This window comes from Rhinichthys klamathensis, unplaced genomic scaffold (assembly GCF_029890125.1).
Source record: "Rhinichthys klamathensis goyatoka isolate OS25496 unplaced genomic scaffold, OSU_Roscu_1.1 h1tg000301l_1, whole genome shotgun sequence".
NCBI classification, from domain to species: domain Eukaryota; kingdom Metazoa; phylum Chordata; class Actinopteri; order Cypriniformes; family Leuciscidae; genus Rhinichthys; species Rhinichthys klamathensis.
Window position 1 is genome coordinate 2,003,711 of NW_026606820.1, and position 13,594 is coordinate 2,017,304.

The following is a 13,594-nucleotide window of genomic DNA, read 5'->3' on the forward strand; positions in this document are numbered from 1 at the left end:
GTTGGGAATGACGCAAATAAACTTGACGGCAGAAATTGCTTTGAAATGTGTTGCCCGGAAGAAAATGACATACTTTATCCATGGTCATACATGGTGTTTGTATAGCATAAACAGATATATTATTATCATTATCGATTTTCTTGGGTTTGAGATGAAGCGCAGTGAATTATAATGTGCCTGTGCATGTGAAGATGCATAATGGCATGCATTTCTCCTCTGGAGTCCCATCTCTCATTATGTTCTCCATAAACGAAGCATGTATGAGTTTTCATGAGCTCACTATGCAATGATGTATAGAGTGAAAATTGCATTCTCCTAATGATTAGACTAGTGCAAGAGAAAGAAGTGTGATGCCTTTACAGTTTGATTTATTACTCTCACAAATGCACAATTACTGATTCATAATGTTTGTTGGGTTTAGGGTCAAGAGTGTTGAGACAACAATTCATTTTGGTAACAGCACAAAGCCTGTCGGTGTAGAACTGTTTGATTTATCAGACTTTCACGCTAGCATGAAAGGTGGATGTTATTTGGGAAATTAAGTGTTTTTCTTTTTTCGAGTGAAATGATGCGCGATTAGTATAAAACAAACAGACTATGGTATTGTTCCACAGAGGCATAATCAAACTGATTATCCTGCTGCAATGAGAAAGTGAGTGTTAATAACTTCATGTTTGGGACTTTATGTGTCTGTCTGTTGCATGCGTAGATGACAATAAATAAAGTACTCTGGGACATGATGTCAATCATGAATAAAATAGTAAGAGCAATTAAGAACAGGTGCCGGGAGCTGACTATAGCGTTTTATATAAGCTTCACGAAGCCTGTCACGTCCTCTGCTATGGTTAGTGTTACAGCCCGTTAGCATTTAATGTGAGAAAGTATGAAAACTCCTCATTTATTATGGCATGGCACATCATACAGTTGATTCTCAACTTGACACCCTGAGGATTTATTTCATAGACTGTGATTACTGAAGGGATAAATTATCTTAAACTTCCACTATCTTGATGCTAACCAAGACACGAGAGAGACACTTTTCCCCCAATTTTTATTTATTTATTAGAAATCCATTTAGAGTAAAATTATTTTACTCTACATTCTTTTACATTAAATGATTATTATTATTAGTTTTCCCAGGATTACCAAAGTTAACTCATTAAACATAATTAAATATGCGTAACATGCTGGTTATTTATTTATTTAAACGCTGTGAATGCATTTTATTCAATCTGATATTATACACGCTTTGTTCTGTTCTAAAAACTAATCGGAACATCTAGAGCCGATTGGAACTGATCAGAGTGTACGCAAAAGTCTTATGGGGAGAACCCGTTTATCAGTACATGATGGTGGAAAGACTCCTTTTACAGGTTATTTATTTATAAATCAAACCCATGCACACTGTTTAGAACAAAAGTAAAGCATTTGCATTCATTGTATGGTAGAATTTAATTATCGTTGAAGCAGAACCATCATTCATTTTAATGCGAACACCTGCGGAGGAACACATCTTTATGCTTGTGCGATTAAGTGTGAAGAAAGTTGTTTTATTAAATTATTGCAGATTTGCATTTCCATGTTTGCATTTCCTGTGTGTATTGATAGTCACTACCGTTCAAGTTTAGGTTCAGTGAGATTTTTTTTTTTAAAGAAGTCAATACTTCATTTAGCAAGGATGCATTCAGTTGATCAAGAGTAACATTATAAATGCCTTTATTGTCACAAATCATTTCAAATAAATGTTGTTCTTTTGAACTTTCTATTCATCAAAGAATCCTGAAAAAAAAGTATCATTGACAAAAATATTGAGCAGCACAACTGTTTTCAACATAACATGATAATAATAAATGTTTCTTGAACACCCGATCAGATCTTTGACACATTGCCATCACAGGAATAAATTACATTTTGAAATTTATTTAAATAGAAAGCAGTTTCGTATATCAGTATTTCAGAATATTACTACTTTTTACTGTATTTTTGATCAAATAAATGCAGCTTTGGTGAGCATAATAGACTTCTTTCAAAAACAAATCTTATCTGATTGATAGTGTCGTTATACAGAAATACAGACCTACCGGTATATGTTATAATTTGCTTCCCTTAAAAGGGAACTGCATGTGCGAACACGTAATTTTTACACAGCTTAATTGATTGACATTCCTCCTTTTTTCCAATCACAGATGTATAAAGTCTTTTTTTGCCTAATTTTAGTGTCCGAAGTTTAAAGTGAATTTATCTTCTTCGGGTCCTTGACCGGAAAGTGCATCTTAAGTTCAGACTTGGGGAGGGAGGTTCAATCGGCGATCTGCAAGCCAGAATGCTTTCAGCTAGAACGCGGGGTCACAATGCCTACCATCAACAACTGCGGCAGACGTACAAGACTGAGATTCGACCAGACCCAATCATCAGAGGCTTATCCTCCCAATGTAGGTCAAGGACCATGATGCAATTTCTCAGTGCAGCCAGATGATAGTTATTCAGTTTGAAAGATATCCAGAGCTGTGCTGGCACACAACCCATCAGCATGGCAGTACTGGGGAAAGGTCAGCCTCGTATATCTCAGGCCTTCTGTCACAGGAACTTTGATGATTATTTATAAAAAGCACACAACAGGGTACAGAGACCTGTAGCAAAATATGAATTCCCTCCTCGAGCTGCAGACGTCTGCCGGTGGGAGAGGAAAAAGAAGGGCTTGCGTCTAGGATCCTCTGAAAGGTCTGAGATATCTGGCTTCCCAGCAGCATCTACATGACTCCAGACTCCAATTACTGGAAGCCACATCCCCTCTGACGTTCACAAAAGCCTTTGTTATCGCTCTGCCCACAAACACAGCCCGCCTGTGCTAAGCCTTGGAATTGGCTGGATTGGTATGCATTAACCAGCTGATAGAAGGAGCAGATTTCAAAAGCGAAAAGGTGGTTTCATCTGGGTTTGCTTTAATTATATGGAACTTTGCAGTCCGTGTTGCTGGATGAGGTGGGAAGGCAAGTCGTTCCTGGACCTCTGCAGATAAATATGGCTTTTTTCCCCCACCTAAAGTTCTTTCTTTTCGCCGTCTTCTCATCCTTGCGCTCAGAGGCTAAAAGTCGCATACTAGATGGGGAGGTGTATATCGTAGGTGTGCGAAGCATTAGTGCGTACAACTTCAGGATAATTAATCATTGAACATATGCTTCACTTCATGAACGCAATAAAGGACTCTCTTTGGCCGCTTGATTCTTTATGCCTTGATAATTAAAGCATGATTAATACATTTATCTATTCATTAATGAGTGACCTTGGGAGGCTGTCTTTGTACATCAGTAACTACATAAGAGAGGCATGAAAAAACTGCAAAGCAAACTTGCTTCCTTTGAAGGCTAAATATCCCTATCCATTAGCAGTAAGACATTAAGGGAGTCTTAAGTGAGCTGGCCTGATTTAAGCAGATATATAGAGCAATTTCAATGCCCTGTGGTCCACATGGTCTGTTTTAAGTTCGGAAAGGGAACTTCGATTAATGAACGATTTATACTAAAAAAGAGAGCATGACTATCCAGCTCAACCGCAGTCGAACACGCCTTTTAGTAATGAACCTCAGGCTCATACTTACATAGTCGTTTACTGGTAACTGGTCCATGATGTCCCGGGCCTGACGTGGCCCTCTTGCCTCCAGCTCTGGGGTCTCCTCCACGTCCTCTACATCATGGAACTCAGCTTCTGCATCACAGAAGGAAAGACGATGACGCAGTCACACTGCTAAACACTTGCTGCTACAAAATGGATATCGTGAAAGGCCCCTTTGATCTTCCTTAAGAACATGCTATAAAGCCCTCATTTAGAAAAATGTAACAAGTTGGCAAAATACTTCTTCAAACATGGTGTATCATGTCCTTGATCAGTTAATCAATGATTGCTTAGGACATTTCTAGAGCATTAGCCACACAATTCTGTGTTTGAAGGGAAAGTACAAACAAACAGTGGAGAGCAAAAGAAATTACAGCCTTGACTTTACAGCTATTCTGAAACCTTATTACTAGGGTTGAATTGGATTTCGAGTTGGTGAAGGCCTGTTTGTAACCTCTGAGAGGAGATGGGTGAATCCAGTGGATGGGTAGATCTTGGCAAATCTCCCAGATCTTGGAATTCAACAGGAATGTTTTGTTGGATATGGGCTTCTCAGCAGGGATCCATATCTGAGAGTCCACCATCTGCATATCCACTTCACCTGTCTCACTCACCTGTGAAAAGAAAATATATTTTAATGCCTTATTGTGCCTGCACAAAATGCTTTGTCATAGGGATAGATGATCTGACACAGATACTTGCTAGAGCGTGCCAATATCGATACCAACGGACTTACCAAACCGTCTGTTTACGTATTTCCACTAAAATGTTAGTGCTACGTTAGCTTTCGGTATAGTATTTATTTTCCCACAGTATTGCTTTGTCCTGTTGTGGAACATTTCCTCAAGATTTCATTTGATTTAGTTAACAATAAATACGGAAGTGATTGTTCATAGACTCCATGCTGATATCTTTTTTAAACATTTATTTTATTTTATGATAGGACAAAGATAAGTAATTATAGCACTCTAATTTTTTTTTTTTTATCATTTATTAACAACAATTATAAAATCAATTTCAACTTTTAAATAATTCGAATCATTAAACAATCATCACACAAACCCATTATAATAAATGTCACATCTACGCTTGACTTTAATGTGAATGATATTTCTTTGTCAAAGCCCCAGTCTGCGTTTGATTGAAGGCTGTGAGTGAAGTGTCAGCGGAGTGAGCAGTTTGTGGCTGGCTGCTTGTGTCTTTCAGCGGTTCTGCGTAAGATAAGAAATAGTTCCTATCTTACCCAACTTGCTATCACAGTTCATTTTTTCACTTTGGAGTCTATTTTATGCATTGATTTTTTTTTTGTGCTAAAAAATAGTAAAACTGCTAATTCAACTGCTATATTTGTATGTGGAGATCGAGAGTAAAGTACTGATACTTAAGTTGTACTTTCAGAAGCCCAATTGGCTTGATTGAAACTGATCCAATTCCTTCCTCTAAACTCATTTCTGTTCGTCAGTGCTTTGTTTACTGTGCATCCTAAGTCTCCTTCGCACAGCCCAAGCAAGATAAAGCTGGAGTATCTGCTTTATGCTATTGCCTTGGATCATTACACTCTCTCTCTCTCCACAGCCAGGGAACAGAGAACTGCTGACCATGGCTAAAATGTTTAATTTGACCTCTCTTAAAGACCATAGCTTTACCGTCTTATGAAGCAGACTTTTTTCTTCCCTAGCTGTGAAAAAGTGCCCTTTTCTGCAGACACTGGTTGTCACGGAGCGCGCGGCTGTCACTGAGCGCGCGTCTTCACCTCTCCCCGATCTCACACGCTCCTTGTCACCTGAGTTCTAGAACTGCACTTCCCATCATTCCCCTCTGCTATCATTAGGTTCCATCCCTGCCTGGTTTCTCCATTCAGTCTCATCACTCCCACCTGTTAATCGTTACCTACCCTTTATCTGGACTGCTCAGTTCTATGTTCATTGCGAAGTCTTGTTTTGCCACGCTACATGCTGAAACGTGTGCAGTTGTTTCATGTCAGTGATTCCTTGTTTTATTACCTGTTTGAATAAAGTGCTGCAGATGGATTCGACTGCCTCTTCTCCGTCATTACAGAAGACTTCGCCAACACAGGATCCAGCAGACTTCCAGCGTCTGGCTTCCGAGGTTTCATCCCAGGCATCTGTGTTAATCACACACCAACAACAGCTGGTCAAGTTAACTAACCTCACTGAAGAGCTTGTGAAGTCCGTGCAAACCCTCTCTCAACAGAGCGCGGTCGCTAATCAAGCTCAAGCTCCCGCAGCCGCGGCTCCCTTAACATCAAGCGTGAGTACGACTTCAAGCAACCCAAAATTATCTTTCCCTGAGAAGTTTAATGGCTCACCTGCTGCCTGTAGAGGATTTCTGTTGCAGTGCGACCTATTTATCAACCAACAACCCCAGCTTTATCCCACTGATGCGTCCCGCGTCTCATTCATCTGCTCTTTACTCACCGGGAGGGCGTTGGAGTGGGCGACTGCTCTCTGGTCAGGAGGTCAGCACACATTTCCCTCTTATAACGTGTTTCTGTCTCAATTCAGAGAGGTGTTTGAACATCCCGCGGGCGGTAAGGAGCCAGGAGAGCTACTTCTCGCATTAAGTCAAGGGAGTTCTACTGCGGCTGACTACACGCTTTCATTCCGCACCCTGGCAGCTCAGACGGGTTGGACGGAGGAACCACTTAAGTTGCTGTACCGAAAGGGTTTGAATTCTGCGCTGCAAGGGGAATTGGCTTGTCGCGACGATGGAAGGACCCTCGGAGAACTTATGGAGCTCGCCATTCGCCTCGACAATCTCATCCGCTCTCGACGCGCACCTCTCTCGCCCAGTCTCTTCACTAATCCACCAGCCAGCTCAGATTTCGAGCCCATGCAGGTCGGCTTCACACGTCTCTCTACGGAGGAACGTGAGAGGAGGCGGCGGAATAAATTATGCCTGTACTGTGCTCAAGCCGGTCATCTGAGAGCTTCTTGTCCGGTGAGATCCAGATCCAGAGATACTTCTGCGGTGAGTTCTTCGATTAATCCTCCTAACTCTAACTCTCTCAGTCTCGAAGTTTCCTTTAATTTTAATGGAAGTATTTGTGAGACAAGGGCTTTAATTGACTCTGGTGCCGCTGGGAATTTTGTTGATCTGGATTTTGCCTTGTCTAATCATCTCTCTCTCATCCCTTGTGAGTCTCGTGTGGCAGTGGCAGCCCTGGATGGACGCCCCTTGGGGACAGGGGAGGTACATTACATCACGCAGCCACTTACTCTCAGCTTCGGGTCTCGTCACACGGAGAGAATTCAGTTGTATACCATCAGTTCACCTCATCATCCAGTAATTTTGGGATTGCCCTGGCTGGAGAGACACAACCCTCTAATTTCCTGGACTGAGAGGAGAATTACGCAATGGTCTCCTTTCTGTCAGGTCCACTGCTTGCCTGCTCTCCATGGTCCTGAATCAAGCCACAGTCCCTCTGAGAAGTTGAATTTGCAAGGAGTTCCTGCGGTCTACCATGATCTTGCCCTGGCATTCAGCGAGAGAGAGGCTGCACTTCTACCCCCGCACCGGGCCAGTGACTGCGCGATTGAACTGCTACCCGGAGCCGTTCCCCCGCACGGCCGTGTGTATCCACTTTCGCAACCGGAGACTGAGGCTATGAATTCGTATATCGAGGAGCAACTTGCTAAGGGTTTCATCACCACTTCCACATCCCCCGCGTCCGCTGGATTTTTCTTCGTTAAGAAGAAGGATGGGAGTCTCCGGCCCTGCATTGATTTCCGAGGTCTTAATGAGGTAACCGTGAAGTATCGTTATCCTCTGCCTTTAGTCCCTGCAGCCCTGGAGATGCTTCGCTCAGCCCGTTACTTCACCAAGCTGGATTTGAGGAACGCTTACAACCTCATTCGCATACGGAGGGGTGATGAGTGGAAGACGGCCTTTTCTACGACCACAGGGCACTATGAGTATCGGGTTATGCCATTCGGGCTGTCCAATAGTCCTTCTGTGTTCCAGTCGTTTGTTAATGAGATCTTTCGTGACATGCTGAATCAGAAAGTTATTGTTTATATTGACGACATCTTGATTTTTTCAGAGACCCTCGAAGCACACGTCCAGGATGTGCGTGCAGTCCTCAAACGCCTAATTGAGAACCAGTTATACGCCAAGACTCAGAAGTGCGAATTTCATCAGACCCGGATCGCCTTCCTAGGATATATCATCAGCGCCGAGGGGGTTCTCATGGATGACAGCAAGGTCAAAGCTGTGGTGGACTGGCCGCAACCTTCCTCTGTGAAAGAATTACAGCGATTCCTGGGCTTTGCCAATTTTTATCGTAGGTTTATACGTAATTTCAGTCTCATTGTGGCTCCTCTAACATCTCTTCTCCAGGGGGGGGGGAAGCGCTTCCGGTGGTCTTCCGAATGCACTTCTGCGTTTTCCCGGCTGAAGGAGAGGTTCACGTCCGCACCCATTCTCCATCATCCTAACCCGGAGAGCGAGTTTATCGTGGAGGTTGACGCTTCAAGCACTGGAGTTGGGGCAATCCTGTCTCAACGCCACGGTAACCCTGCTAAAATGTTTCCCTGTGCTTTTTTCTCCCGCAAGCTTAATTCGGCGGAGCGCAATTATGATGTGGGCGACCGAGAGCTTCTGGCCATGAAAGCAGCCTTGGAGGAGTGGAGGCACTGGCTGGAGGGTGCACGTCAGCCTTTCACCGTCCTCACTGACCACAGAAATCTTGAATATATCAGGTCCGCCAAGCGTTTGAATGCTCGTCAGGCTCGCTGGTCACTGTTCTTCTCTCGATTTAATTTCAGGATCACGTACAGACCTGGGTCCAAGAACGGGAAGGCCGATGCTCTGTCTCGTCAGTTCGAGGAGTTCAATGAGATTTCCAAGCCAGAACCCATCCTTTCCTCCACTCTGATCGTTGCTCCAGTGCAGTGGGACATCATCTCGGAGGTTACCGAGGCACAACAAGCTCTTCCTATTCCGCCGGAATGTCCAGAGAATCGCCTTTTCGTGCCTCTCGAACTCCGTGATCGGGTGCTTCAATGGGTTCACAGCACACTCAGCGCTGGACATCCAGGTATCTCTGCTACAGTACAGCTAGTCTCCAACCGCTTCTGGTGGTCCACCCTCCGGGCTGATGTTATCAAATTCATTCACCAATGTTCCATCTGTAACACTGTCAAATCTTCCCACCTTAAACCTGCCGGTCTCTTACAGCCATTGCCAGTGCCTCAACGCCCATGGTCTCATATCGCTGTGGATTTCGTAACTGATTTGCCTCTGTCTCAGGGATTTACCACAGTTCTGTCAGTCGTGGATCGCTTCTCCAAATCCTGTCGTTTTATCCCCCTGAAGGGTCTGCCCACTGCCATGCAGACTGCGGAGGTGCTTCTCAACCACGTATTTCGTCTTTTTGGTCTCCCCGAGGACATCGTCTCCGACCGTGGTCCCCAGTTCACTTCCCGCATTTGGAGAGAACTCTGCTCCAAACTCAACATCAATGTCAGCCTCACCTCGGGATACCATCCGCAGGCCAACGGTCAGGTTGAACGGTTGAACCAGGACCTCATTCGCTTTCTGCGGACGTACTGTCACGAGAACCAACAGGACTGGAGCCGCTTCCTGGTCTGGGCGGAGTACGCCCAAAATTCCCTGGTAAAGCCTGCCACTGGTCTAACACCCTTCCAATGTGTTTTAGGTTTTCAACCTCCCCTCTTCCCGTGGGCAGGAGAACCGTCAGACCTCCCTGCGGTGGATGCGTGGCTGCAACGCAGCGAGGCCACTTGGAATGCCGCTCATGTCCATCTGCGACGTGCCATCCGTCACTATCAGCTGCATGCGGATCGAAGGAGGCGTGAGGGTCCCCGGTATCGGCCTGGTCAGTGGGTGTGGCTTTCCACCCGTGATCTGCGTTTGAGGCTCCCAAGCAAGAAGCTATCCCCTCGCTTCATCGGGCCCTTCAAGATTCTTCGGCAGATCACTCCGGTCTCGTTTCGGCTGGAACTCCCAGCACATTATAGAATCTCACCCACCTTTCATATGTCTCTTTTCAGACCCGCTGCTGCTCCCAGGAGAGAGGAGGTCCAGGAGGAGGTCGGTCACGTGCAGGCTCCCCCCATTGAGGTCGGAGGCGAGGAGGCGTACCGGGTACGAGAGATCCTGGACTCCAGACGCCGCGGCGGGGCACTGCAATATTTGATTGACTGGGAGGGGTATGGCCCCGAGGAACGTTCCTGGGTCAGGTCTCAGGACGTCCTGGACCCTGCTCTGCTTAACACTTACCATCACACTCACCCAGATCGTCCAGCTCCAAGACCCCGTGGAAGACCCCGTCGTCCAGGTCCTCGCTTCCGGAGCCGCTCGCAGGAGGGGGGCTCTGTCACGGAGCGCGCGGCTGTCACTGAGCGCGCGTCTTCACCTCTCCCCGATCTCACACGCTCCTTGTCACCTGAGTTCTAGAACTGCACTTCCCATCATTCCCCTCTGCTATCATTAGGTTCCATCCCTGCCTGGTTTCTCCATTCAGTCTCATCACTCCCACCTGTTAATCGTTACCTACCCTTTATCTGGACTGCTCAGTTCTATGTTCATTGCGAAGTCTTGTTTTGCCACGCTACATGCTGAAACGTGTGCAGTTGTTTCATGTCAGTGATTCCTTGTTTTATTACCTGTTTGAATAAAGTGCTGCAGATGGATTCGACTGCCTCTTCTCCGTCATTACACTGGTGGTGGTGCATTTTATTTTTTTACAGCAATACTTAGAAATACTAGCCTGGTTAAAACCAGACCTTTCTCAGTTGTAACTGAGTTATGGTCTGGCAAAGCGTCATAGACAAATCATTTCCAGAGGGGCGTCACTAACGGACGTCGCGGATAGACCTAAACCCAATCAGAGCGATGAAGGAGATGACGTATGCAGAGCGGCGGAGAAACATCTCCGAGTGTTGTTCTTTGCTCGGTTTTTAACAAAAAGGAAATGTTCAAATCGCTTAAAACAGACGCGATAGCTGATTCGAACGAGTGATGTTCGACGGCGGCATCCGTCTTTGTAATGTAGGCTACAAAATCTGCTTCAAAATCCCAGCGCTGTCGTCATCGTGTAAAGCCCACCCCAACGTTTCTGATTGGTTCCTCGATTTCGACGGATTGGAAATGGGTTTGAATGAGCTCTTTGCCAGACTAACTTTCAGAGCAAATCTAAATTTGCCGGAAATTGTCTGGGTTTTTCCAGGCTATAGAAGTACAGAAATTTATCTGACTTTAAGATGGCTTCAAATATGTCTTCTGTGTTGGTCTATAGAAGGTTTTTCAGTCCTGTAGGGACGATAAAGTTCACTGTGGTGCATCCACTCTGTCACAATAATGCAACTAATTATACAACTGATAATAATGTACTTAATTTGTTAGTTCTACAGTTCATAAGCTGTTAAGTAAATTATTATTGCTTAATGATAGCGATTAAATGTCAGTGACTTAATTGAGATCTAAAGTGTCTTTGGATAATATAATCACATGAGGTATATGTTTGTTTTGCTGTAGTTATGTGTAAATAGAAGTACAAACAAACAAACTCTACTACGTTCCCTTGTTAATTAGTGCAGAGACCAGAGAAACGGCTCACATGACAAATATTTTTACAAGGTGATTTTCTCCCAGTCTAAAGCTTAATTGCACATTAGTTAAGCTGGATGTAGAATCCTGAGGCTATTGTCTGAGCTACAATCATTTATATTAGGTTCCCCTCTTTCTCTTTCATTTGCTCTCCCCCTAAACCCTCTTTTTTTCATCCCGTTGCTCTTGTTTTATTAGAAGTCATTTTTCGGTGCCGTTTCTTGTTTGTTGGGAAGCGACACTGCACTGACCTGTAGCGGTTCCAGTTATGCCTGATTAAAAGCTTCACTCTCTGCGCCTTTGAGACAGTTTCTTTGCCTTTCACATGAGTAAACAAAGGTTAGGGCACTGATCCTGCAATATTTGATCACATTTTTTTTTGAGAAATTAGCTGTATAAGTTTAAGGTGGGTTCTCTTGAGACATCTAAGGGTTGCGAAAGAGGCACTGAAAAGAAAAGAGCGAAGCTGAATTATGTCTTGACCAAGGGGTCAAGGTTTGGCTGGATAGCATGGCCCAGTTAGTATGACCCCAGCTGGTTGATGCTGAAATTGCACCATAAAAATGTCTCTTTCTCCATTGATGGCATGCAAAAAAATAAAAAAATAAAAAAATTATATTATAGTTGATAGTGAAGGCTGCCATCAGCCAATCAGCATTGTGAGGGCATCATTTTTCTGTGGATCCAAAGTAATCTAACGTCACATGAAATGTACACCTGATTAAAAGCTTCACTCTTTGCACCTTCTTTACCGTTCAAAAGTTTAGGGTCGTGAGATTTTAAAATGTTTTTTAACGAAGTCTCTTATGCTCACCAAGGCAGCATGTATTCAATTAAAATGCAGTAAAAACAGTATTATTGGGAAATATTATTATAATTTAAAATAAGTGTTTTAATATATTTTAAATTGAAATGTATTTCTGTGATGGCAAAACTAAAATTTCAGCAGTCGTTACTGATTTGATCATCAAGAAACATTTATTATCAATGTTGAAAATAGTTGTGCTGCTTTTTGTGGAAACAGTAATATATTTTTGTTAGCATTCTTTGATTAAAATAAAGTTTAGAACATCAGCATTTATTTGACATATGAATATTTTGTAACATTAAAAATGTCTTTCTCTTTTGATTGATTTAATGTATCTTTAAAAAAAAAAGAAGGCTTGCTGACCTCAAACTTTTGGGTAATTGGCTCAAAACTGGTGTGTTTAGAACTGAGTGCCCATGAGCAAAAGGCAGAATTCTTATCATGTTCTTCCAAACAGGTCCTGCAGCAGACAAGGGCCTTGAATGGGAATGCTAATGGATAACTTTCTTTGGGGTATACCAGGGGTTTTCAGATGTTTAATGCCAAGGATCTTAATGGATCCGATTTTAATGCCAAATATGATCATTCACTCGTGATGGTCCCTCTTTCCAAAATATAACGACAGCTGTGTTGTCTTAACATGAAAGTTTTTACATTGCAAGGAGAGACTGAAACTTTTTTTTTCTTAATGTTAAAAACTAGGACTGTGAATTGAATAAAATAGCCACAAATCAGTCTTACGAATTAGAAAAGCAGAATGATACTGCAAACATATTTCTTTCTCACCTTGCACATCCCAGTTTGAAAACCCTGGGTCTAGGCCTATAGCAAAATAAATAAATACATTTTACAGTAATGCAATTAATTAATGAAAACTTTTTAAGGGAAGAAAGTATAAATAGAAACGGAGAAAGTGATGATTTGCACAGAGTTACCAAAAGACCAAATTAATCCTGAGATTCAAGTGCTGTGTGCGGGAAGACAGGGTGTGATTTCATCTGAGACATTTGGGCAGTTGGTGACCAGTGGGAAGTTCAGGGATTACAGCTTTCATCATTTCCCAGACTGAATAAATTGAAAATGGTAAACAAACTGGCAGAATACAATTTATGCTTGTCACCTGGTCGTGCTTGCAGGCTGCTTTATTTCCTTATCAGTGGCATGCAGTTTCTCCTCAGCCAGCATTGTTTTGTGGTGAAGCGTGTTAAGGCAGCTTGCTCTGGGACCACTGCCCTGCGGCTCAGCTGCACTTGGAGCTAATAATATGGATTTTAACCTCTACTTCCTTAACATGTTCACAACCTTAGAAAGAATGGCATGTTTCCTCTCTCTCTCTCTCTCTCTCTCTCTCTCTCTCTCTCTCTCTCTCTCTCTCTCTCTCTCTCTCTCTCTCTCTCTCTCTCTCTCTCTCTCTCTCTCTCTCTCTCTCTCTCTCTCTCTCTCTCTCTCTCTCTCTCTCTCTCTCTCTCTCTCTCTCTCTCTCTCTCTCTCTCTCTCTCTCTCGTCCATGCACAAGTGGTCTTTGGTTTCAATAGCATCCTGATTTATCTCAGGCCTATGTATATAATCAAATCAAAGATT

General features: G+C 43.5%; 1 protein-coding gene across 1 annotated transcript in view; it reads right to left on the bottom strand.

The window, feature by feature from the left end:
• Positions 1 to 13,594, bottom strand: part of tnmd (tenomodulin) — a 72,582-nt gene that overhangs the window by 1,710 nt on the left and 57,278 nt on the right. The window contains exons 5-6 of the mRNA XM_056270299.1: positions 4,067 to 4,226; positions 3,599 to 3,705 (exon numbers count right to left, since the gene is read on the bottom strand). Coding sequence (XP_056126274.1) covers positions 3,599 to 3,705; positions 4,067 to 4,226 — 267 coding nt within the window. The remainder of the gene's footprint in view (positions 1 to 3,598; positions 3,706 to 4,066; positions 4,227 to 13,594) is intronic.